Below are 27,476 nucleotides of genomic sequence, written 5' to 3'. Positions count from 1 at the left end.
TCTTTTTTGGTCTATTCAATTTTACATTTATGTTCTTGTATATCTGGTTGCACTGATATGCTTTTGTGTTTCCTTTATTACCATTAGTTACCTTTTGATGTAGATTGTATAGAACAGCTCCATGTACTTTTTCAATGTTGGACCTACTGAGGGGGATGTTATCATTCTGAAGTGACCATTGCTGCTTTTCAGCAAATGATTTTACCATTACCCATTTATTTTATCGCAAGAGATACAGATATTCTGTTTTTCTACTGATGGGTTGCTTTAATGGAAGTAGTACATTTATTTTGAATGAATGAAAACTTTTATTTCGAACATTAAAATAAAAACAGGACAAAAACAAGGAGTCAACAACAAAATAATGTCACATAACATGTTCGAAAAGGGGTAGTCAGAAGCAGATGCTTATTTTTCCTACCCCTTTATCTTCCCTATTAAATACATTTTACAAATCCTCCTTTCCTCTTATGTCTAATATAACAAAATCTCATGGATATACTTATTACATAGGTCAGATATCAATAATGATAATAATTCCAATAATCACATATTTTATACACTAATCTTCGCAATACCCATCCCTCAACGTCATAATGCGCCTATTTAATTATTTTACATAAGATAAGCCTCACCTAAAGAGAGCTGACGTAATTTGTCTGCCATCTTGCTAGTACGGGTCCCCAAAGAATTGAAAAGTAAAATGGTGCGTATTGTTCACTTTGACTCTCCAGAGCCTTCCTTATGCTTTGTAGCACTCATTTTTGGTTGCACGACACATTGCAGCAACATATCATGGTCGAATATTACACAGTGTCCCTTTAAGTTCTCATTCATTCCACTTCCAGGTTCGCACGCGCTTTAGAAAAAATGTCGTCACTGTTTTTAATTACAATTCTGAGCTAGTAGTTAGCATGAGCACTACAACTAAATAGCAGCAGTAGCACTTTTATCCCCACTGCCACAACTCACAGACTTTCCCCTATGTTCTCCCAGACGCTAACGCTACTTTTAGGAGGCCTATTTCCATCGGATTTAACACATAAAAGGCCCAAGCAGATTCCGTCTGCATTTCAGCTGCTTGAAGCCCTGAAATCCTGCACCAGCAGCGCCTCAGACGGAGCCTGAGCGCGAGTGACATTCCTCCTAAAGTTGTTTTCACGTTTCTTTTTTAAACACACAATGGAATTTTCAGGCCGACACCACTTGTGGCCTTTTTTTCGGGCCTTCTGTTGAAGATCTTGGGAAAGCAGGTGATACAGTACTTCCGGGTTGCTAATTCTCTTGAAAGTGTGAGAAAATTTGTATCCGAAGTCGGAAGGAATATTTATTTTATGTTTAAAAACGTAGGGAATTATGCATTTTTGGGAATGGGGGGCCCCGGACTTGAGTCTACGTTCCCACGCCACCTAAGTGTTGACCCGGTCGCCGGGCAAAAAGCGGCTGGCGTGGGATGGAAATATCCTCCGGGACGGATTATTCTAGAATTAGCAAATGTCTTTTGACAACTAAATATATTTTTCAGGGAAGGTGCGAGAGTGTCAGTCCACAGCTGGACATGCTTGTCAGTCTGCCTCGGCTAATTTCAGAAAAGTCTTTTTCGCCACGCCAATGCGCAGAATGTGTACGCGGAATGCTACACGCGCAACACAACACAACCTTAAACCATCAGGGGATTCCTAAAAGATGTTTCCCATACTGATATCAAGAAACTTCATTCTGTGTAATTGTTTTCATGGAATTTTAAACCGCATAGAGATGAGATGACCAACTCATTTTATTGAAAGAAAGAAAAGGTTTGTATGAATGTATTAGTTTAGATGCATTGAATTGCTCCTTTTTGGTGATGAGCTAGCACTGATACCAGGTTTCATTTTGTAAGGTCGGTGTCTGGTGAGGCAGTCAGATTTACAATTAAAGAACCTGTATTTTTATTCATCATTCGATTGGCAGTGCAAGAAAACTACGTCAACTGTAGCATAGAAAAAAGTAAGTTTAATTGTCTTACCTTAACTTATAAACCAAATCTATGCGCTGCTGGTTTTGAATAAAAGCATCAATAGATGATTCTCTGTGATGGGTAATCCTCGAAGATAAAAAAAAGTCAATGCAACAAGAAAAAAATACTGAATGGTTTGACTTGTTATTTTCACTAATCCAATTGTTCTGAGATGAGGTGTCCGCCAAATTAGAATCCTTGGTCCTATTATCGCAAGAGAATTGTATGACTCCCTCTGCATCTGCAAACACTCAGCAAATTAATACGTTAAAAACCAATTATATTAATAGTATTCATGATACAATGTGTGTCACAAGCCAGAAACGGAGACAGGACCCAGTAGCGTTCGTTTACTCAGTTTTATTGATAAAGAGGGAGAGCAGTGCTTGCTTTCACGCTCCGATGATCGACGGAGACAAGTAGCAGGTGGCTGGAACGCGGAAGTGGCACTTCCATGTCGAGCGAGGATAATCGTAGACTGCAGGGATACTGGTCACGAGCCGGGACGGCAGAGCAAGGGCAGTATCGAGTTCAGAAAAGAGGTCGGCAACAGGTATCAGGCAGAAAACAGGGCAGTACAGGTCAGTGGTCGCGATGGCACATCAAGGCAGAAATGGGTCCAGAAATAGGTCTGCAACAGGTATCAGGTAGGAGAAAACTGGGCAGGAAAATGTCGGAAGGTATGAGCTTGCCTAGCTGGGAGCATAGGTTCGCAAACGGTCTGACGGCTTCTCTTGGAAGCCGGGGGTTTAAAAAGAGCCTCTGAATCTATCAGCGCTCAAGGCAGTTGGCGCCAATTGGGCAGTCACAGGTGCCCTCAATCAGCAATCATGACAATGTGAAAATTATGCAGTTTTAAAAGAGAATATCCTTAAATTCAAAGTTCAATTACAAGAAACCTTAACACTGACTAAATATAACCATTAAATATATTTTCTTTTTTACATTTCCAAGACAAGTGAATCAGAGCTTCACCTGCTTTCCCTGACTGCATATCACTGATCTTAATGATAAAAATAAATTTTAAATTGCCATTCTTTTCATACAGTTTTGAGGAAATATGCACTATTCAAAAATTGCCTATGAAATGAAATCTTTCTTGTATCAAAAGCATTAGTGTAATTTTTGTTTGGCACCCACTTCTAAGACAATTAAATAAGGATGTTCACTATGGATAGCCGTTTTCTTTTATTTTCAGACCGATACCAGAGGCTGAACTCAATGCTGGTCGTCTATATTAATACCACTAATAAAATTACACGTTTATCCCATCCCAAAAAAAAGACTTCCATCTTTTTTCCTTGAAATAGCATGAAATTATTGACAATATATTTATAACCCACCAACGGAGCAAGTTTGATAGAATTAGATTTGTCTTTATCGTCAATGATGATGAATTATGAAATATTGTATGCAACAAGATCAGACATGGCACTTCAGAGTAAAACATGTTATAAAGACTTTGAAGTATCAGGGTGAATAGGCCAAAAATACTAATTACAACATAGTGCTTAGCAAAACTGCCCTAAGGTAAAATCATCATAATAATAATGCGATGAAGAATAGTGCATTGTAACAATACGCCAGAAATCTTTTTTTTTTATCTGCCGATTGTCTCGAATTCGATGCCTCAGCAATACATGAGAAATTAAATGGAAATAATACATTACATCCTGGGCAGCACGGCGGCCCAGTGGTTAGCGCGAGTGCGGCACAGTTCAAAGGTCTTGGGAACCTCCTGTGTGGGTTCAAATCCAGCTACCAGACTTACTGTGCGGAGTTTGTATGTTCTCCATGTGCTTGCATGGGTTTCCTCCGGGCACTCCGGTTTCCTCCCACATTCCAAAGACATGCATTTCAGGTGGATTGGCAGGTCCAAATTGTCCCTAGGTGTGAATGGAGTCGAGTTGTCTGTCCCTGTGTGCCCTGCGATTGGCTGGCAACCATCAGGGTGTCCTCTGCCCACTGCCTGATGATTGCTGGGATGGGCTCCAGCACCCCCGCGACCCTACTGAGGATAAGCGGTGCAGCTAATGAGATGAGATGAGACATTACATCCTGACTTTAGTATTATGCATTGAAATACGGAATTTGTCCTTTCCTTTTTTTGAATTACATTTTAGAAATATCTTGAAAAATCAAAAGCATCCTTAAAACAAATAGCAAGTACATAAATATTTAGCCAGCTATGGGACTGTTGGCATTGAGCGCAGTGCACAATAATGCTCTATCATAACCGTATTTCTTATTGGAGGGAAGACAATCGAAGACAAACTTTTCTTAGTAGTGTTTTGTTTGCCATTTTATATGAAATAGTGATATTTTTAACATTTTTGTTGTGCGGACCGTAGAAAAATCCAGATGGGCCATATTTGGCCCGGGGGGCGTGGTTGTCCCATTACCGGTCTATAGTAATCCTTAACTTGTGTTTTAAAAAAAAAAAAAATGTTTGCCCTTATCGATCCATCCGTTTGTCCTCATTTGGCTTAAACAGGTTATACCAGGGGTCTCCAACGGGTAGCCTTAAAACACCTGAGCTATTTTTAGAACCTATGCACAGGATACTCACCAGTGATGGGTCATTGTAATTTTCAGGGAAACTGGCATTATGTGGTAGACAAAACATATTTGAACTGTACTTCTAAAAATCATAACCTGGTTTAGTAACAACATTGTAATAACATAAGTTCTCATTGTAGAACTGAGTATCAAAATGGTAGCCTTTCGCAGCAATAAGTAACAAAAAGTTGCTCTCGGCTTCAAAAAGATTGGTGACCTCAGGTTCATTGACCCTTTGCACACACGTGACCTAAATACCTGACGACACCATGATGGCAGAGATAAACCGTAGTAAAGAGTGGGTAAGGCCAGTAAACTGTAGACATACAACAACAAGAAAAACTACCGTATTTTCCGCACTATAAGGCGCACCGGGTTATAGGACGCACCCTGAAAAAATAGTTTTTGGTCCTATTTTTGACATACATAAGACGCACCGGATTATAAGGCGCTACAATGGGAACGTCGACAAAACAGTCAGATAGTTCAGTCAAACTTATTACCCCCCTAACATTCCCAAAGCTTGCAAAGATGCAAATACGTGTCGAGAACACGTGCGAATGCGGTGTCCGTACGATGTGCGGTGTCCGTACGATGTCACGCAAATGCATCGTTCCATCATTCGGAAGGTTAAAGTCTTGGGATTCAAGAAATGCCAACCATTCCTTAGTTTCTATTTTCTTTTTCGCTTGCAACTTTACTGTGCATATGACAATACACACTTGGAATTTAGTTTAATTTAAAAATAGACACTCCATTCCATCCATTATCTGCACCGCTTATCACAGAAACATCAAGTTCAGTCTGAAACAAGATACAGGATAATATATAGCCGGAGTAGCTCACCGAAGTCGTTGTGTTCATAATAATGTGCAGCCAATGTCCTCTTATATCCGTGAGTGTAGTAAATCCAGGAGAATTAAATATTTACAAATACAGAATAGCAAAATATGCTTTCTGTATGCCGTCAACCACGTGCTATACACATTCATTCTTTTTCGGCCATTGCAGGCTTTGTTTTGCCGTTCAAGCCTATGCCAGACTGTAAATGATAAAAAGGATCCGCCCCTTGACCTCCGAATAACTTTAGCCAATCGTGATCGATTCAAATGATGATTGACACACACATTGGTTAGCCAATGAAACACCGGTAAATAAATCCCAGCATACACCGCGGACTACTTGGCGTTAGGGGGAAAATCTAGTCGGCGGCTGCAAGTTAATTGGAAGACTTTGCGATTTACTGTTGATCCATAAATAAGGCGCACTGTATTATAAGGCGCATGGTCAGCTTTAAAAAAAAAAAAAAAGGCTTTTAGGTGCGCCTTATAGTGCGGAAAATACGGTACTATTTAACACCATTCGCAATGACTAGTCAAACGAATAATGTGCAGCTGAAGTGGGTCACCTTGTCGGAAAGCACAAAAAGCGCTATTGAGAGAAACTGAGGATAGCAGGGGTAGTTACCGACCCATACCGTCTTCTTCCTGACACAGTCACGGATCTATACAAATCGTCCAGTCTGCCTGACTTCAGTCCACACGATCTATACCACCACAGTTGGACCTCTACTTACGAATTTTAAGTTGTTGTGGGAGTATCTTTGTATCCTGAAACAACATTTGAAAGTAAAGATACCTTTTGAATGTTATTGCGCTAATCTGTTCTGAGCCACGCAAAAATTTGATATATTTTTTAAATTAATCATAAGAGCATCACTTCATAAAACAAGTACTTATTAAAATTATATTACCGCACAATAAATATAAAGCGAGAGGCACATAATGTAAAAAATATGAAAAAAATAGAAATGTAAATTTACCTTTTAACTGGTCTCTTTGTGTCCTCAGCAGTGTTTTTGCCTCGCCTTATGGAAAAACTGATCAAATGATGTCCGCTTTTGCCGGATTTTGACAATATGTCGGAAATGCATGAGGCAAAAGTCATCATAATGCGCGATAGCCTGACCTGTTGATACTTTTTTTGGGTTATTCCTTTCCACAAATCCTGAAACTTCATGGAAGTTTGCCAACATGTTTTTAATTTGGGATGATGGAATAATGGCTGCATTCTCCTTGTCGTCTCTGAACTCCTCCTGCACGGCGGTGTGTGTTTTCATCCCTTTCCATTATCTCTGGCTTTTTTTCGATGGCCAGAAAAAGGCTCTTCCACTTCTCTTTCCCTTGTCTTCTTTTCTGCATGTGTGGGGTCCATAGTGAATGATAACTCTCTCATAGCAGTACCACACAGTAGATCAGGAGGGGGACACAAAGAGCAATGCACTGGTTGCCAGGTAGAACTCAGGGAGCGGCAAAAGGGAGTGCGTACTGTACTTTATTTTTGACTTTGTTTCCTGAAACGCCTTTGTAACTAGAGGCAATATTTTCCTGTTCAGGTACTTTGTTACCTGAAACTTTTGTATGTAGAAAAAATTTAAGTAGAGGTACTACTGTATATTGTAAATAAAGTATCCCCATACACCGGTGCTGATCCAAAGCTTATAAATGTCTCTATGCTTCCCTGTTCTTTGTAGCTGGTACGCGTTGCTGTGCATTGTTTTGCTGAAAAATGTTCCCCCGTCGCGCAAACTGAAATAAATGTCTATCTTAGTTTGGGGGAATGCAATAGAACAGTAAAGCACGGGGCATTTGCACCTTGCATAGAAATCACTTTTGAGCATGTTGAAAATATTTACTTTGGCGAAAGTAAGTTCATTTTGGCATTATATGTTTCATAGTCGAGCACATAAGTTTTCAATACATGTGATTTTCTGAAGATTAGTGTTTTAAATCGTTGGTTAATAGAAATTAAAGCAGTGCGTTTATGTAGTAAGAAATGGCAACGGTAAGTCACTAATGTTAGCTAGATAGCACTATCCATCCATCCATCCATTATTTGTACCGCTTATCCTCAGTATGGTCGCGGGGGGTGCTGGAGCCCATCCAAGCTATCTTCGGGCAGTGAGCAGGGGACACCCTGAACTGGTTGCCAGCCAGTCGCAGGGCACACAGTGACAGACAATTCGCACGCTCAGTCACACCTAGGGACAATTTAGACCGGCCAATTAACCTGACATGCATGTTTTTGGAATGTGGGAGGAAACCGGAGTGCCCGGAGGAATCTTATCCAAGCACGGGGAGAACATGCAAACTCCACACAGAACGACCTCAGAACTGTGCCGCAACTGTGCCGTCTTCTGTCTTTATCCAAAGGGATTCGATAAAATCCTGAATCGGCAGGGTTGGGTTGGGTTACTTTAACTTAATTACTTTTGGATTACTCCAATACCAGATATGCTAATAAAAGACAAAAGAAACTAAATATGAATAAAATGACTAAATTTTGTGCAGGCTTGGGGAGTAACGAAATACATGGAACGGCAAAAATGATGTTGGCAAGCTGTTTGGATTTATTTTCATTTTGTTTCTGTCGCATTTTATGTTAGTTTTGCCGGAGATCAAAGAGTTTAAAGCCAGGAGAGAAAGCTTACCACGTGTTGGGAGTCATCATTTTATTCATATTTAGTTTCTTTTGTCTTTTATTAGCATATTTGGTATTGGAGTCATCCAAAAGTAATTGAAAGTAATCAAGTTAAAGTAACCCTACCCAACCCTGTGAATCGGGTTTAGAACATGGCAGGTCAGTACACCCCACTGCACAGCAATAAATCACCATCGTAAAAAGTGGTGGTTATATTCAGCGTGTTGGGGAGGCAGCGTCAAGAAGAAGGATGCCTCTCGTCTCAATAAACTGGCTAGGAAAGCGAGCTCTGTTGTGGGCAAAGAGCTGGACAGCCTAACAACAGTAGCTGAGAGACGAGCACTGAAAAAGCTGAGGTCAATCATGGACAATCCATCGCATCCACTACACAGCATTATCTCCAGACAGAAGAGCAGTTTCAGCAACAGACTGCTGTCACTGTCTTGTACTACGGACAGACTGAAGAGATCTTTTCTTCCTCATGCCATGAGGCTCTTTAACTCCACCCGGCAGAGTAAAGGCCCACATTAAACCACACCACCTACATTGGATATTACCGAATCTTACTGCAATATGTATTCTGTGTAGCACTATTTAGTTACTCTATATAACACGCTACAGTGGGCATTTGCACGTCACACTGGGTATTTGTATATTGTATTCTTTTGGCTTTATTATTGTACTGTTCTCAGCTCAGGGATGCTGCTGGAAATGTGAATTTCCCTTAGGGGATGAATAAAGTATCTATCTATCTATCTATCTATCTTTTGTCATCGTTATTGATATTTGTTTCTGTTCAAATGCTCATTCGAGTGCTGTCCGCTAGTGTGCTTTTTGCCATCCGTCACGGCTCATTCTGTCAGGGAAGGCAACGTGCCGTCAAGTGCAACGAGTCAATACAATATGTGCCTTTATGAACAATCAATCTAAAGCGCATAGGTTTGCTCGTGTGTCACCATGACAGGTTTTTTTTTTTTTTTTTTTTTGCAGCGTGTACAAGTATGTATGCCTACGCCATGCATGCGCGTGTTTTTGAGAGACAAAAGTGAGCACGCCATCACAAGACCGCGGAACAAAGCAAACATTCACATGTGGCGTGATTAGAATCTGCGAGCAGACGTGTTTTTCCCTCTCAAGACGTGACGTCAAACATTTTTGTCCAATTTGCGCCAGAATGCTGCGGAGTGCAAACAAAAACTGAAACGCTGGGGCAATAATTGAATCTTTGAAATGTCAAAGGGGAGGCTTGAAGTTGGAATGTTTTCAATCTGTCAAGACAAGTGTTATGCTTTACTTGAAGGGACATTTTGTATGATTTAACTCAGAGGTTGGAAAACCATGGCCTGAGGGCCACATGCGGCCCATAAAGCTTTTTAATCTGGCCTGCGAAAAAAAAACAAAGAAAAATAACTACAAATAAAAATGTGTTTTAGTTTTGGTGCCCACAGTATTGCTTTGTGGACCCCTCCGTAAAAAACTATTTTTCATAAATATAGTGTTCATTAAAATAATATAAATGTAATTTTTAATATCATTTGTTAAAATTGTGCATTTTTCTGTATTTGCATTGTGTTAATATTTATTTATTAAAATAATTATCAAATGTCCTGTAAAAGAAAACTGCACATTATCGAATAAAATGATTATAAGCAGTGTCTGAAACTCATGACAAAAAGTTACCAGACAACTCTGAAAAGTTGCCTGCCCAGCCATAAAGTTGCCTGCCCCATTTTTCACAACTTGATACACAATAAGACGACTAATCACAAAAAAAACCCCGTTGTTGCCAAGTATTGAGGATTGATAATCAGAATATATAACAGAACAACACTTTAAATTTAAGTTTATTATAAATCTACTTATAACATTCATTGCATGTATATGACATCGCTGTTTTCCATCTGCCATCGGTATGTACCTGTATTTACGCATTTTCATTCATGCAATGTTTGCGTTGCGTCGTCTGCTACAAGCCACGTGAACTCCTCTTTCCACAATGCTTTTAATGTACGTTTACATTTTGTTAGCTTCTTTCGAATATTTCTTCTGGGGCTGAGGTTTTGGCTTGATTCCTAACCATTTATCCATTTTTCTTGTGTTTTCTTTGCTTTTAATTTGGAAAATGATATGCAAATGCACGACCTTATAATGCTTGGGAAAGTACGGAAGCATAAAGTTATTCGATGCAGGCTTGTGATTGGCTGCCGAGTATGCAAATTGCCAAATGAACCAAAATTCAGAAATTTCTAAACTGAAGATTTCAAAATCTGAATGAAGCAAACATTTGATTTGGGGAAAAAAAAAAGTAAAAAAATAATGTGGTTTTTTTTTCTTGAAAAAGTTGTCGGCCACCCGGGCAGATGTTGTGTAAGTTGTACACCTGACGTAAAAGATGCTCGGCCCGGGCGTCCGGGCAGACGTCATTTCAGACTCCGTTAAAAGGGTGCAAAATATGTTACTTTGCTTCAATCACGAGTGTTTTAAAATCAATTTGATTAGATGGTGTATTGATAAAAATAGATAAAAGTGCCCGAATTAAAATCAAAGAAAGACGCTACACAGAAAGTTTGAACAATATACAGTACCTTAGCCACTCAAGGATCAAACGGCTCGCTGGTGGGCTACCGAACTTTTGATAAACAAATCCGTGTCTGTATGATGTCACCAGTCACTGAAATATGTTATGCCACATATCATTGGAAAGCTTAAACTCTTGGGATTCAGGATATGATAAATGTCAAAATTTACTCATCAGAAAAACATATCAGTCTGAAACAAGACACCCAAAACCTATAAAGCCATTGTAACTCACCCATACGTCCCCTGGGCCGTCTTCAACTTCTTTGAATGTCCGCAAAAATGACTTCGCTACATCAAGGACAATCTATAGAATCCAACCGTGTAAAATATTTAGTCCATAATACACAATAATGCCAACAGATGAAAAAATTCCTGCTTCGTTGGACGTTGCCTCTTGTAATCCGTCTGGTTCCTCACATTATTTCCATTTACAAATCAGCCCAATTTTTTTTAACTCGATGCGCCCCGACTCAATGTTAGCCCACTCCTGGTTTACAACCTCCAAATGGTAAAAAGAATAATTCATAAAAAAGTACGATTGAAATAATAAGCAAATACACATAAACCCTCATATAAACTTGCATTGTTTTTAAATACTCGTAGGTCGTAAAGTTTGTATTTGTTTCACGTATAATGAGGCTCTCCTAGAGGGAGCGGACCTAATGTCTGCTACGGGTACCCCCAAAAACCTTGTGAAAGGCTGTTTGGTCACCTTAAGTTTTCTTATTTTGTAATCTTCTTTGTGCCTTTTAGCGCTCCTTTTAGTGTCAGTACACAATACAGGGACGTTTAGTTGCCTGGTCAAATATTTTACTAGGTCCCTTTAAGACTTTTTATGTTATTTCGAGCGATGGGATTCGTTTTTCAAGATGACCTACGTTGGACTATTCTAAATCAGTCGAGATATGTGGGAGGAGGTAAATGTTTCAAAAAATTTTGGGGGGGGGGGAATGTTGCTGTCAAGTGTGGAATTGTGGGAATGTGAGATTTCTTGGAATCCCTTGAATACCCTTAGCAAGATGTTCTGAACAAGCTGAGCAACCTTATTTTACTCTCTTTTTTTCGGGGTCTTAGAAATTGAGGGAAAGTTGGGAATTCTGGGAATATGGCAAATAGCCTGTCACGTAGATGTGAATTTGTTGAAGTTAGAATGGGTTGAATCAGTTGGGGATTAGGGAGTGAAAATAAAAGACACGTATGATCATTCGTAATGTTTTATTTTTAAAGTTTAGATGTGTGAATAGCACACATGGTTCCCGCTTGTAAGCAGATCCTTGCAAGATTTCTCCTCCTCCTGCATCCTTTGGCGTGTGTGCAGACATGAGTGTGTTTACCTTTGGCAAACACTTGAAATGAGGTGTTTGCCTCCTTGTTGTCGGTGAATGCGTGCACTTTCACCTGTCAATCACGTGGCTGACACGCGACCATTCCCACCTGCAAATGTGTCGTTTCCTAGTCTTGAAATTATATTTGAGCAAGATCACAATATACTAAGTCCAGTTGCTTCATTTAAACCTTTGAGGATTAGATAAAACTTGGCTGGCAGAAAAACGTAAAGAATAGAAGATCTAGATTTTTTTTGAGCCACAAGTGAACATTTGTTTTTTGTTTTTTTTTAAGATCATGTGGCAATTGGCTAATGTTGACACTAGTCACTAGAAAAATCTATTCAGTCCATCCACAATTGCACCACGCCAATAGAATAGTGCTTGGTTAAAATTATTGAACTTTGAATAATGAATGATTTAATTTTAGGATTGTTTTTATCCCAATGGATTTATGACAACGTGTAAATGTAAAGGCTTATTTTGAAAGTATCGGGGCATTTTTGTGTTTCCTTGCTCTATTTTCTCTTCACAGTCATTTTAAAGTATTGCACTTTAAGACAACTATTCCGAATTTCACAATCACAATTATCAAAATTGGTATTTAACAAAATAAACTAAATCTTTTGGCCAGTCTCTCCTTTCACATTGTATACTTTTAAATTAAGATATTTATTACATTCTCGTTATTAAAAAAATATTGTAATTAGTTTTTTAAATAAATATATTAAAGGTATGGGTGGATAATTCGAGGTGTCCTTAAAGTTCAAATTTAAATATTTTATCTATCAAGTATGTGTTACCAATGCCCAACTGTGTTCAAAAAGCCTTTATATCTTTTTTTTCCACCGGTGTTCCGGCCAAATAGCGCAGTCATGGCTGGAGGTGCGGAGAGTGATTTCAGGCATTTTGTGCTGGAGTTTCTTTTATTCTTGGATAAAATGGTGAAAGTAAGAAAAGGATTGTTTCAAATTCAGTCCAAATGCCAACACAAACCCCAAAAAAGATAATACAAAGAGTTTATTTGAGCACGTCTAAGAATGAGACAAGTACGTTCAAGCGCCATACAAGCAGCTTCATAGAGGCTGCAATAATGACTTCAGCCAGAAAATGAAAACGGCAAGTAAAATACTTTGAAGTTATTACTAATGCCACCTTCAACCAATTGGTGGCACAGTGAATGACTGGTTAGCACGTCCGCTCTCGGTTCAGAGGTCCTGGCTTCGATTCCAGCTACCAGCCTTATTGTGCAGAGTTTGCATGTTCTCTTGGTTGAGGTGGTCGGTCAGGCAAGAATGTGATCTCCCGCTGGTTGGCCAGATCATTCTCCTTCACGTGATCCAAAGTTCCACCTAAGTCAGTACCTGTCTTCAGAAACCAAAAGAGGAATGTGATAACCAGAGGCAGACTGTTAACCAAAAACACAAGTATCTATTATCCAAGCAATCTTGGGGGGTTATTCTCCCAAGTCATAGTAGGTGCTAGTGTGGGTGAATAGCAAATCGTGCAAGAATTCCATTACAAAATGTTGTAGGTCCCAATAGGGTGGAATCCCCTCCCAACCCTCAATCCAACCAACCAAGTCCCCGGTAGCACCCAGACATGCCGTCCTACCCACGGCAGCAGCGCCCACCAAAGAACCAGCCCAATGGCCCGGAGCAACTTCACTAGGGCGACCAGGCACCCCCAGCCGAACAACGTAGGATGTAGGCCAGCTACATTTCTCGTTGTTGGGACCTCCCACCCTGGCCCCGTACTGTACTTCAACTGCTACTGATGAGGAACCAAATAATTCAAGTCATGTTTATTTGTATAGCCCTTAATCACAAAGAGTCTCAAAGGGCTGCACAGATCAACGACTATTGCAAACTACAGACTATAGGGCAAATAATACACATATTATCAAGATATAGGTTAATCATGTGCTATAGAGTAGAAGTGTGTTTTAAACTCGGATTTAAACATTTCCAATTCACTTTGAAGATTCTACGAAACTCCTCATTTTACATCAGTGTATTTCCTTTAAAACATGACACCACATGATGTTGGCTAAGTAATACTTTTACCAATTTCCAACAAAAAAATACAATACAGTTCGCCTGGAGTAGCTCATTTTAAAATGTTGATAAAATACTGATTTTATTTTGTTTTTGATATTCAATTAAAATCAACCAATCCGTTTTCACGTTAGGATCACCAAGCCGCTGACCTTTGCCGACTGTGTTGGTGATGAACTTCCACTAGGCTGGGAGGAAGTTTACGATCAGCAAGTGGGGGTTTATTACATCGACCACATCAACAGTAAGTATTTGACATGGTTTGGTATGCATTACTCCATTTTAAGGTTATTTAAGTTAGCATTGTTGTTCCTGTAATTATAGACCTCACATAACTGCTACCCAAACACATACATTTATTCTTCCGCTTTGTGGTAACAACTTCACGGGTCTTCTGTGGTGTGCCTCAGAAACCACCCAGATCGAGAACCCTCGCACACAATGGCGTCAGGAGCAGGAGCGCATGTTGAAGGAGTACCTGGTGGTGGCGCAAGAGGCTCTCAGAGCCAAGAAGGAGATGTACCTGGTTAAGCAGCAGCGCCTGGAGCTGGCCCAGCGCGAAATGCTGCTCTTCCATGAGCTGTCCGAGGACAGCTGCTCTGTTGCCAGCAGTGGTGAGAACGCCGGGGCAATTGTCCTTTATGATTATTTTTATAGTATATTTTACTATTATGGTTTGCATCTCGTGTGCCTGGCCATTCATACCAAAGGGTGACCTTTAAAACCGCTTGCTTTTCCAAGCAGTTAAAAAGTCCATTTCACACTGTGTTGACTTTCAGAGCACATCCGGAACACCGGATCCTCTGCCCTACTTTTTTTGTGTATTTCTCATCTTCACCTTGGATTCCAGACCCCCCAGCAAGCCGCAACTCACCCCCCTTCTGCACCGTGTTTCTTTTTCTCTCTGGTTTGTGTGTCTCCAGCACTCTCCGGCTCATCCTCGGGCGCGAAATATGACCCAGACCAAATCAAAGTGGAAGTGGCTTGTAGGCGAGAGCGGGTGAGTCATTATCACGGGAGAACAATGGGACGCCGCCAGGGGGAAGGGGGGGAATGGAGTCCGTCAGGATAGTAGGGTGGCCGGGGTGTGGCCCCGACAGGATACTCTGGCTCGAGGGGCCCGGGGCCTCTATTGGGTGAGCTCACCATCAAAGGGTCAGAGAAAGGCGAGTCAGTTCATATTTAAATGTTCAATAAAACATTAATGATATTATTTATATATAGCTATATAGCTTTAAAGGCACATTGTGTATTATTTATCGCCCCCTACTGGTAATAATAACGTCATTCAATAAAAAGACAATACAGAAAATCCGCAAAGTCATGTCGCACTTTTTTTTTTTTATAGAATAGAATAGAATATACCTTTATTGTCATTGTTACAAAATGGGTTAACATATTGTGACAACGAAATTGGGCATGACTCTCCAGTTTTACACATTCACAGTGAGGTATGAGCCAAGAAGATAAAGGAACAGAGAAGATAAAGTTATAAAACAAGGGGGCATTGTTAGAGTAAAAAAAAACCTGGTATTGGCTGGGCAATTTTCTTTTTTAAGAAAAATGGTGCAGTTTGGTCACTTTGACTCTCCTTAGTTTGTATTCGTTCTATCTTTTGTCACCTTTTATGTGTTGTTTTTTTACTTTTTGCGTAGATCATTATTATTTTTATAATTATTATAATTGTTGTTTCCCTATTTTGTAATATGAATCTATGTAAATGTATATATTCAGGAGGTCTTCGTTATATTTAAATACACAGATCTGGTTGTAATTACAATTATTAAGGAAGTTGAAGTGGTAAGATAAAACAAGCATATGCTTCTTCCTATTCCTTTTTGGACATGTTACGTGAACGTTTTTGTTTTTTGACTTGTTGTTTTGTTTTTCCCATGTTTGAAAAAATAGTTTCATTCATTCTTCCTTTTGCTTTTTTAGCACTCATTTTTGGTTATTCTACCCAATACAACGATATCTAGTCGTCAAATATTACACACTGTCCCTTTAAGAGGGTTACCGGAGCGTAAAACGTCTCTTCCGACTCAATTTTGTTTATATTGGCATGTCCCAATAGTTTTGCATCCCTTTTATTTGTCCTTATGGTGACCCAGTGCCCGTGTGCATGAGGTAGGGGTGGGACAATCCACCTGACAGCAGCGTGGCTCTGCAGTCATTTCACGCTTCAAACCCCAACACCCCCACCCAAATTAAAAACGTTCCGCGAATTAATGAAATGACAGGAATAGCGGTCGCGTTGAAATGCACCTCCATCAAATACATTCCACCGCTGCTGGATATTTTTATTTATACAATTTAGTATCCAGTTGAGTATCGCACCTTCTTAAATAAATGTCTTAATACCTTTTTATTGAGTGTTTATTGGTTTAATGCTCTTATTCACAGAATAGAACTGATGTGTGACCCTCTCCTTGTCTTGCAGCTTTCCCGACTAAAGCACGAGCTGGCCCAGGTGAGGCAGGAGCTGCAATACAAGGAAATGGGCGTGGAGACCCTGCAAGAGTGAGTGTGACCGCCACCCTTCCTCATCAACATCCCCTACCACCCTTTTCACTTCTCTCTTTCTGACCTCTCCCTCTCCATTTCTCTGTCATTATGCATTATCAACTCTAGCACAGTTAGACTTCCCCATCCGAAATGCCCCATCTACAATTTTAAGTTACAGCTTTTGTTTTTCGTAAGAAAGTTTTTCCTTGAAGATACCAACCAGATTGTCCATACAAAGTTGCATTTATTTTCTTTGATAAAAACATAGTGAACTTTGACTTGGCACTCCAGGTTGTACACATAATAAAGACTTGTTTGGAGATTTATGTTGCTGCTAAGTCTTATTGCACTTATTTTAATTGCACTTGTGTACTGATGCATTATTCTTTTTATTGCTCTATTATTAACTTGGGCCAGTCTCTATAAGCATTACATTGTAAATGTGTGTTATCCTGATGGTCTTTTCTCTCTTATAAGTGTTTATTAGAAGTTTACCCTGGCGGGCCATCTCTCATCTCGTTGCATTCAATGTTTCACAGTGTTGATATCATTGACAATAAAAAATAATCCAAATCAACAAGGGAAGAATAGGAAAAAATATGATAATAATGAATAAAGTTCTTGCGAGCTTTGCCTAAGTTGTAAGTGCATCAAAATAATAGTGCAACGAAAAGTAGTGCATTTAACAATTGTGCAATGCAAAGTAGTACAATAAAATTTTGCAGCAACAAAATCCACAAACAAGTCAATAAGTAAGATTTAAATACACATTTTCCCATACGACTATCAAGATCTATGTTCATCACGGTATAGCACTTGTTTAGGGTGGTGATCGCCCTGGGTAAGAAACTGAGTCTGTTAGTCATTGTTTTAAGGGACCTATAGCGCCTGTTGTTGGCTTTGTTGCGGTATTGCAAGCCGCCAATGTCCTCTAGACCGGGCAGAGATAATTATAGCTATTAGATCCCTCTTATATTATCCTTATTACTGTATAGATTTTTACTTTAGCAGCTAGTTCGCTCATCCCTGGCTAAGCCTCAGGGTGTTAGCTTGAGCTTCTCCAGACAGCCATTAAATCCTCGTTTCAAGGATTTAGACTGAATTTCTGATAGTACAATTTAGCCTTCAAATATAGTTTTGATTGTATTGGTATGTTGCTAATTTACCGCAAATTAGCTAGCCATTGTCTGGCAGAAGAACCTACCCTTGTTCACAGCTGGCGTATATAGTTGTTTTAATGTGTATTTCCGTGCGGGGATGAATAAAGTATCTATCTATCTATCTAAAAATATTTGTGCTTTTAAGGACAAGGGTAGCTATGTTATCTTCTTGCTGTTAGCTGCTACCTGTTGTTGTCTTTTCACTACCTACATAACTGGGCTCAAGCATTGTTGATTCAAAATGTATAGCCTTTTTTAGTGCATTTGCTTCTGTTTTTACTATGGAACCTAGTAAGTAGCTAGCTAAGAGCTACTAATACTAATGTTATTTTGATCTGTGTCCGGTGTCTGAGCTTATGCATTGGTAGCTTTAATGTACAGGTAATCCTTTAGTTCTTGGTGTTTGCTTAAGGGGACATTGTGCCTTATTTTAGCAAAAATACATGGTGCTTGCTAAAGTTTCGCTTACGTAATGAGATGAAATAGAAATCAAACAATTTCGCTAAAACCTTATTTTAACAACCTTATTATATTTCTGAACCGTAGTATATTTCAGAATTCACTACTCTCTCTAAACGGGGTGGGAAAACTATGGCCCGCGGGCCACATGTGGTCAGCCAGGCTATTTAATATAGCTTCTGCCAAACCAAAATTATAAATAATGGTAAATAAACTACTATTAAATATAAAGAAAAAGGTTCTGGGTGCCAGATTTGTCCCCATTTTCCGTTTGTGTGTTTACATACAAAATTACGACAAAAAAAAGGCTACAAAACTAAATATTAAATTTAGTGCTTGAAAACTGGGACTTAATATATAATTTTGCTTTCATTCTGAAACTAGAAAATAATATAGAAATACTACAAAAACATTACAACAGTAATACTATAATACAAAAATACTATAACAGAAATACTTAAAAATTCAACTACGGTAATGTTTTAGAAATACTAGAGAAATACTATAAAAAGTAATCAAGGAATTCCACAAAAATACCACTAAGGAAATACTACACAAATAATAGAAATACGACAAAGATTCAACTTTGGAAATACAAATATAAATACAAGAAAATTACAACTACCGTCATACTATAATAGAAAAATACTGCTACTGAAATATTACACCAGAAATGCTACGGAAATCAACTACAGTAATTTTACAAAAATATTAAAGAAATACTATGGATTACTACAGAAATACTACATAAATCTGACTTCAATAATACTACAAAAATACAACTACAGTAATACTGTTGAGTTTGTGTGTTTCTCCCCTTAAACACTAGGGTCGAAGGGGCACCATTTCCTTTGGTGTGTCTTGGGCAAGTACAGCCTGGTGGTAACACTACAAAACTAAAAATCAAATGAAGTGCTTAAAACAGGGAGCTAATAACTATCCACCCACCCATCCATCCATCCATTATCTGCACCGCTTATCCTCAGTAGGGTCACGGGGGTGCTGGAGCCTTCCCAGCTATCTTCGGGCAGTGGCTAATAAATATTTTCGCTTTATTTGTGAGTGCTTCAAAACCAATTTAATAATATTAATCTTATTAAAAAGAAATATAACTCGTAGATATCTGCACGTTTCATTATTCAAAAAAAGGACATGTCTCCAGGTTCGTTCCCCTGGCCAAATCTTTCAACCCAATGCGGCTCCCGACTCCAAAAAGTTGCCCACCCCTGCTCTATACGGAGAGCAGTCCCACAAAAAGGCCAACTCAACAAAAAAGCGCACAGTATATCATATGGGGAGTCATTTCAGACATGGTCGCTGTCTTTTTGTCTTGGCAACGTTTGTGGGAGAAAGTGAAGCTCCTCCTCCAGCAGGATAGGGAAAGGGGAGAGAAAAAAAGCACAAAATCACAAAGTAGGAACTGCGAACGGAGGGTCCCTGGAAAAGGGAGTGCGGGGGCCAAAGAGGGGCTCCACCTCAGGAAGAGGATGCACCAGTGGAGTGCAAAGAGCCAAGGAGAGGAAGTGGAGGGTGGGAGGTGGGTGTGGGGTGCCGCACAGTTTGAAAAACACTGCAGTGAGATATCTGTGACCAAATTCCTCAGCACTTCCTGACTCGCTTATCTGCCAGATGTACACGACTGCAGACGTTCCCAGAATAACCTGAAAAGGTTGTGCACAATATGGCGACCCCACGCACACAAACACACACTTTCTGTTTATGTTGTGTACGTGTTGATATGGATGTGTATTGTGTGATGTGTTTTTTTTTTTGTGGGGTTGGGTGCATTCAGGGTGCTGTGGGCATTATACTGTTCACACTTTGTCAAATTAGATCAAACACTCACTTTTCTCTCGCGAGCTCAATTGTGCCTTTATCTACTTCTATACAGCGGACAATTAGCTTAGGGGTTTGGAAGACAAATAGGAATAGGTGCATTGTCCTCTCGCTGCATTGTTTGCCCCCCCAGCCGGCCAATATATCGGTCTCCACATACATCCCATGGACAGACAACCCTTTTTTACTGTAAAATCATCTTTGTGATTGTTTTTTTTTTTTTTTTTTTACATTGCAGATTTCTTTGTACACATTAGTGCATTATTTTTCACATGTTCATTTTTGCTAAATATATGTTGTTTGTGAAGTAAAAATTTAGTTGTTTGATGGCAAATGGTTTACATTTAACTTGAATTGTTTTAATATTTACCTTAAATACTTGACAATTACTTTTCAAGAAAAAAAAAAAAAAATATATATATATATATATATATATATATATATATATTCTCTTGTAGAATTAAAAAAAAAAAACAACTTAAAAAACAGGTGGGCAAACCACCACCCGCAGGCCACATGCGATCAATTGGGCTTTTACATCCGGCCCTCCAAACTAAATTGTTAAAAATATAATATGTTAAAAAAGAAGGACTTCTACTGAAAATGTGTTGATTCTGTTTCACTCTTGTCCCTACTGTCTGTCCTTAGTGTCAAATAGCTGGCTACATTTTTCTTTACCATTTTATTTATCAAGTCAATGAAAAAAACATCTGAACTAGCTATATTGTATTTTGAGTTTTTCAGCGCATATTATCAAATTTATGAATGAATGGATGGCCTTTATTATCATTATACAACAGTAAAGCAAAATTAGAGGGCTTCTCCTTTCAGTGCAAAGAAAACAAATCAAAAAGATACAAATGTCTCATCTCATCTCATTAGCCGTACCGCTTATCCTCAGTAGGGTCGCGGGGGGCTGGAGCCCATCCCAGCAATCATCGGGCAGTGGAGTTTGTATGTTCTCCCCGTGCTTGCGTGGGTTTCCTCCGGGCACTCCGGTTTCCTCCCACATTCCAAAGACATGCATTTCAGGTGAATTGGCCGGTCCAAATTGTCCCTAGGTGTGAATGAGCGAATGAGTTGTCTGTCCCTGTGTGCCCTGCGATTGGCTGGCAACCAGTATAGTAAAAATGTAAAAAAATAAAATTTTAACGATACATAATTTATAACTTGCCCTGAGCGACTCAAAACAAATTTAAATAAATGGTTTCTTTATATACGAAAAAGGAATATAACATGTACTTGGGAACTTTTTTATTCATAAATGCATATCGTCCATGTTATTCTAAAAAGACTTTTTTTGGGTCATTTATTTTTGCCTAAATAGAATGTGAAGAAAATGCATAAAATATTTCTCAAATGCCTGAAAATAGACATAGTCCTACCTTTGAAATTCACGAGGGGAAAAGATAATGTATCGGATCTAAGGCTGTATTTGTAGATACAAAAATAAAATTACTTATTTTTCCGTATTTTGCCAAAATGTTTAACCCAACGTGGTTCGCGACTCAAAATGTTTGCCTACCACTGTTCTAAAATAACCCATTGTGGTTGTTTTCCGTCATAATGATACTTTGTGACAGCTTTAGACTATGACCTAATTTGGGGAATGTTTAAGTCTAGTCTGTCAATTTTTTTTTTAATTTTCAGTATGTCCCTCTCCCCCTTCCTTTAAGCATATAAACTCCACGGCCTTGCTTGTGTGTGTGTGTCGGGGGTGGTGGTGTAAAGGTGGGTGTGGGGTTTTTGGCCTGAACAAAGCAAGTCTTGTTGCCTGGTGGCTGACTGAACACTACCTGCTGTTGAAATGCCGTGAAGGAAACGGGCTGCGGTAAGAACGGCGGCCACGTGCCAGGCTCGGCGACAGGGGTGAAGGAGGAGGGGGGGAGGCTACCCCCTCCCTGTACACACCCAAATACCTCTACTCCTCATCATCCCCCTGCACCTCCCTGCAGAACATAATCCGATTCACCTCAGGGCCATGGCAGATTGGTTCCGTTTTGTTGTTTTGCAGTTGGTCCGATGAAAAGAAACTTTGAAGCACGAGGCGCGTGTGTGTGCATATAAGTAGGTTTGTGCATGTTTTACAGAGTAGACACTGGATATTCAAGGAGAGAAAACCTTTGAAAAGAACTTGAAAAGCGGCTCGAACAATAGGGGGTCCACATTAGAGCAGCAAAACTCATACTCGAAAGCCTTGTCTTTGAAACCGGGAAGAATAACTGCTGTGTTGTCGAGAAAAAAATATTGTAAAAGACAATACAGGCCTATCTCAATTTTTTGGGTATTTCTCAAAATTGTTTTTGTTTTTGCAGTTTTTTACCCATTCCATTCAAGGCCAAACCATAAAAATGACCCAAAAAACTAAGATAGAATTTTTAGAATAACGACTACAGTAATCTCTCGCTATAACACGGTTTAGTTTTCACCGTTTTGCTACTTCACGCTTTTAAAAATATTTTTATTTGTTCAACAAACGCTTTCAGTGAATAATAGAGCAGGGGTGGTAAAAAAGTGGCTCTAGAGCCGCATGCGGCTCATGGCCAATAAGAATGCAGCTCTTTGCCTAATCATATTTTCTATATACTGCGGCTCTTTGCCTCTTTTCATGTTAAGTTATTTCCCCCCTCTTAAAACACACTTGAATCCATCAGAGTTAATAACAAATAATAAATAATATTTTTAAATTAATTAGGCAGATTTGTTGTTTTTATGCTGCTCCGGACACGTAACTGACTGCCAATCATCTGCGTTGGTTATGTCTAATGCTGGTCAGTGTGTGGTGTGGCTCTTTGACTCTCACGGTTAAAAATTTCGGCTTCTGTCAAACTTGTTCCCTGTAATAGAGTATTTAATTGTATAGTTATTTTTAGACTCATAACGGTTTCTTCTTCACGGATTTCACCTATCACAGGTTCTTTTTGGAATGTAACCCAGTGATCAGCAGTGAATTACTGTATACCTTATTATGAATAAAAATAAATGCAGACATGTTATTTCCTTTTTTTGTCTATGAAGAAACCATTTAGTCCAACTGGTTTTGAAACACTCAGAATGAAAGCAAAATGATAAAATGACGTCCTTTTTAAAGCACTACATTTTACAATATTCTTTGAAAAACTCAAAATGCAATAAAGCTAGCTTAGACTTTTTTCCTCTAAATTTGACACATATATTAATAAATGGAATAAAAACACGATAAAAATAGCAAGTAAAGAAAAATGTAGCCAGCCACTTGGACAAGAGTGGCACCAAATCAACACAATTTCATTGGTAGAGCATTTTTTAACCAATTACCTTTTTTAAACGTATTATCATTCTATTTTTAACATTTTTGTTTTGTGCACCGAAAAAAAATCATGCTGGGCCACAAGTGGCTCACGGGCTACAGTTTGTTAATCCTCATGTAGAGGATTTATTTGAGGGGTTTAAAATGGTTTGAAAAATAAACCAAAAAGTGGGTAGTTGTGATAAACCTCTTCCTATTCTTCTCCACAACTTACCCTTCACCAACAGAGCCCCCAATGAAGTTTTAGTATGGATTGAGGTAAAAAAAGTCAGATAAAGTTGGAGCTGGGCGAGAAGCTGAGGTTGCTCTGAATGCGGTTCAAGTGCAAGTGTCATTTGACATTTAACCAACAGGTTTGTTTCCTTTTCTCATTAGAATCGATCGCAAGATGTCCTGCAGTCAGACCAGCTACAAGCTGGACGAGGCCCAGGCCATCTTCAACGAGCTCCGTAGCATCAAGAAGGTCATCAACGCCGGCGAGAAGGAGAGGCAGGACCTCATCCAGGTAGGATTTATTCACTGCTGAGCGCCTTTCCAGACATATGAGTCAGCGGGTGCGTCGCGCTCATTCAGCCAGAAAATACTGAGGAAAAAAAACACAACACATGACAACGCGTGTGATTCAGTGGCAGAAAGTCACTTGTTTATTTGCCGCCGCGTTGCTGCTCTATTAACTCTTAAACAAAGTCATTTCATTGACATAACTCATTAATATCTGTTTCTGGTTTATGATTCAGAACAGTGTCTGAAATAATGTCTGTCCGGACACCTGGGGCGTGCATCTTTTACTTCGGGGATACTACTTACAAAACGTCTCCGCCCGGGTGGCCGACAACTTTTTCAAGGAGGAAAAAAAAAAAAATCTTTCCTTTTTTCTTTGTTTTTTTTAATTTACTTTTTCAAATCAAACATTTGATATATTCTGATTTTTAAATCTTGGTTCCGTTTGGAAATTTCGGTTCGTTTAGCAATTTGCATACTCTGCAGCCAATCAGAAGCCTGCATCGAATAACTTAGTACTTCCGGACTTTCCCGAGAGTAATAAGGCCGTTAGCATATCATTTTCCAAAGTAGACGCACAGAGAACATAAGAAAAACGGATAAGTGGTTAGGAATCAAGCCAAAACCTCAGCGCCAGAAGAAATATTCAAAAGAAGCGAACAAAATTTATGACGCTACAAAACATAAACGTACATTAAAAGCATCGTGGAACTAGGAGTTCACGTGGCTTGTAGCAGACGACGCAGCGCAAACTTTGCAAGAATGAAGCTGAGTAAATAGAGGTACCCACCGATGGCAGATAGAAAACAGCAATGTCATATACATGCAATGAATGTTATTAGTAGAATTATAATAAACTTAATTTTAAAGTGTTGTTCTGTTATATAGTCTGAATATCAATCCTTAATACTTTGCAACAATGTTTTTTTTTTTTTTTGCGATTAGTTGTATTGTGTAAAATGGGGCAGGCAACTTTATGGCTGGGAAGACAACTGGTGTCCTGTAACCTTTTGTCATGAGATTCAGACACTGTTCAGAATTAAAAAAATAATAATTTCACAGGGTTCGTAAGAGTGCTTGAAATCCTTCAAAATATCTGAATTAAAAAAAAAAAAGGAAAGTGCCTGTAAAAGCTGCAAATTGTTGCCACATTTCTCGGCAGCCTGAATTGATAGACCACGCATTAAATTCCAAAAGCAAACACCAGCCTTTTTTTTGGGGGGGGCGCATTAGTCTATAATATATTAGTTATCGCTATCCAACTATATGTTACTCGCCCTTTTGAACGGTGACATGTTCTGAGAAGACGTGACATAAACAATTTGGAGGAGAGCGGAACGGCGTCTGTTGGGTGTTCTGCTGCCAAAGTACCGTCAGTAACGGTAATGGCGGGGAAAAAAAATTAAATTACCCCGTTACCAAAAAAAATAAAATAACAGTTATTCCCAACACTGCCAATAAAGCATTATCGCCCCCTACGGGTCACACGCAAGAGGACCGGTGCATGCGACACCGAAACGGGCACTAAGAAATGTGTTTCAGTCCAAGCATTACATATAAATTGTGGATATTTATTCATAAATATTTTCATTGTATTTTAAACATTTTTGTTTTGTGGGCCGGGCGGCCATGTAAAAAAATATTTTAGTGTTTCCGAGTGCTAAATTGACCGCACGCAACAGAAAATATACATATTACAACATATTACCATCATTTTTACCCAACACCTACAAGGGGAGAGATTTGTTTCAAAAATATTTACACACTAATTGTTTAAATCCACACATATATTTTTTTATTTACTCAAGATCTCTAAGTCATATGTCTTTATAAATGCCCAGCAAGATTAAAATTGCATATGCAAACCGCAAAAACATTTGTGGATCTGCAAATCACACGATTCACTTTGGATTTGTTTTTAATAGTAATGGAGAAATTGGAAAGTTGAATTTGAAAGTCCATAAAAAGTGCTTGAATTTGGCCATGACAAAAACTAACTAACTGACTAATTTCTAGTGCAATCTCCTGGATTTTGAAGTTAGCTAAGCTGTGTAAATCGAACGTATTATTTAAAGGGACACCATGTAACATTTGACCACTAGGTTCACTGTATTGTGTAGTGCAATTACAATTTGATTCAGTACATTTCTGTGCTTGTGATTAGCTGGTAATATTCCAGTAGCATGCTAATTTGATCAATAATTACACAGTAAATCATTTGCAAATGTAATAGGGGGATTTTGTATGCAATACATGTAGTCCGTTTCTTTTGGCCTTGTTAAAATGTAGATGATTTGATTCAATAGCCATCAAATGAGTCAGTTGTGAGTTTGAGTCCTTAGTCAGTAAAGAAGACCAAAAGCTTTTTTTGGACTTAGCTTTATTTTGGTGGAGGAGACACTTGTGGCGCCTTTCAAATGTTTGATTCCTTTTTAGCTCTTTTTGCTTTTCTTCTTGACTTGATGTTCAAGAACAAGCAGATCTGGCTCTGTGTGGTTACCGTGGTTTTCTTCTTAAGCTAAAGTCTGCTGCTTTTTTCTCTTCTTCTGCTTCCTCTTGTGATTCTCTTCACCAGTTTCTACACGTGTCATTTCCTCCTCACCATCATCATCACTCTGTTTCTTTTTTTCTTTTTAATTACAGACAGTTGAGAAGGCATTTAGTGTAACACTTGGGGTGCCCATCCACTTATAAACAAACCAGGCATAGTCTACCTGTGCTTACTTGTTGGCAAAATTGCTTATTTACTTCATCGCGCTAAATACAGATGCAGAGAAATTGCTCGGTAATTAGTCTGTCATTGTATATGATGCGGCATTCCAGCATTAGTAATCAGCCAATTACAGCTGGGTAAAAACACTGACAGCATTTAGCTGCATTCAAATGCAGTCGGTTATTTCAAATTTGGGCCGACAAATTTTGATTTGTTCCTCGAGGTTGTTGAGCGGATCTTTGTGGGACTGTGTGAAATTTGGATTCCATGCCTGTTTTTAACATTAAAAAAGAAAATATTTGCTCAAGAAAATAAACTATTGCATTCACTTAAACCAGGGGTCTCCAACGTGGTGCCTGTGGGCACCAGTTACCCCCCTAGGAACACCTGAGCAGCCCACAGACAGGTTCTGAAAATAGCTCACCAGTCATGGGTCATTGTTATTTTCCAGGAAATATGATTTCTAACTGGCACGATATCTTATCGTTTGACTGAGCATATTCTAACTCAAACTTTAATAATTACAAAAAGTTTGGCAGCTCGAAAAGGTTTCTGACCCCTGCTCTAGGTGATTCTCATGTGATGTAAAGTAAATACACATTTCATGGCCTACGAGTATTCACAATACATTTACATGACATGTAATTTTGCATATTTTTTAAAGGTAGGGTTGAATCATTTAAGGTCTTCTTAAAATAGTTAAAAGATAAATATTTTCTCTTAAGTAGGGTGTTGACAATGCCCAAGTTCAAAGAGCCCTTATGCTTTATTTTCCACTGGGCCTATCTGCTTTTATCTTAATTTTAGCAATGCTGTTTGGGTGGAACACACTAGGTAAGATCAACGGGGCTGGGGGATTTCCGGAAAGTGACGTCCCTACTTGTTTTTTTTGTTTGCATTTTTTAGTGTAAAATGAAAATGGTGAATGTAAGATAAGGCCTGCTTCAAGTAGAGTACAAACGCCAACACAAGCCCTCCGAAATTGAAAAAAATCGTTTATTAAGGCCTGTCAA

At 39.0% G+C, this 27,476-nt stretch overlaps 1 protein-coding gene across 1 annotated transcript in view; it reads left to right on the top strand.

The window, feature by feature from the left end:
- Positions 1-27,476, top strand: part of wwc3 (WWC family member 3) — a 60,789-nt gene that overhangs the window by 14,462 nt on the left and 18,851 nt on the right. Inside the window, exons 2-6 of the mRNA XM_088349997.1 lie at positions 14,135-14,244; positions 14,411-14,614; positions 14,924-15,000; positions 16,441-16,520; positions 23,625-23,754. Coding sequence (XP_088206123.1) covers positions 14,135-14,244; positions 14,411-14,614; positions 14,924-15,000; positions 16,441-16,520; positions 23,625-23,754 — 601 coding nt within the window. The remainder of the gene's footprint in view (positions 1-14,134; positions 14,245-14,410; positions 14,615-14,923; positions 15,001-16,440; positions 16,521-23,624; positions 23,755-27,476) is intronic.

Source organism: Urocampus carinirostris, chromosome 12, assembly GCF_059441175.1.
Source record: "Urocampus carinirostris isolate Australia breed hairy pipefish chromosome 12, RoL_Ucar_1.0, whole genome shotgun sequence".
In the NCBI taxonomy this organism is placed as follows: domain Eukaryota; kingdom Metazoa; phylum Chordata; class Actinopteri; order Syngnathiformes; family Syngnathidae; genus Urocampus; species Urocampus carinirostris.
The sequence above is the reverse complement of the archived record's forward strand: the minus strand, read 5'-3'. Positions and strand labels throughout refer to the sequence as shown.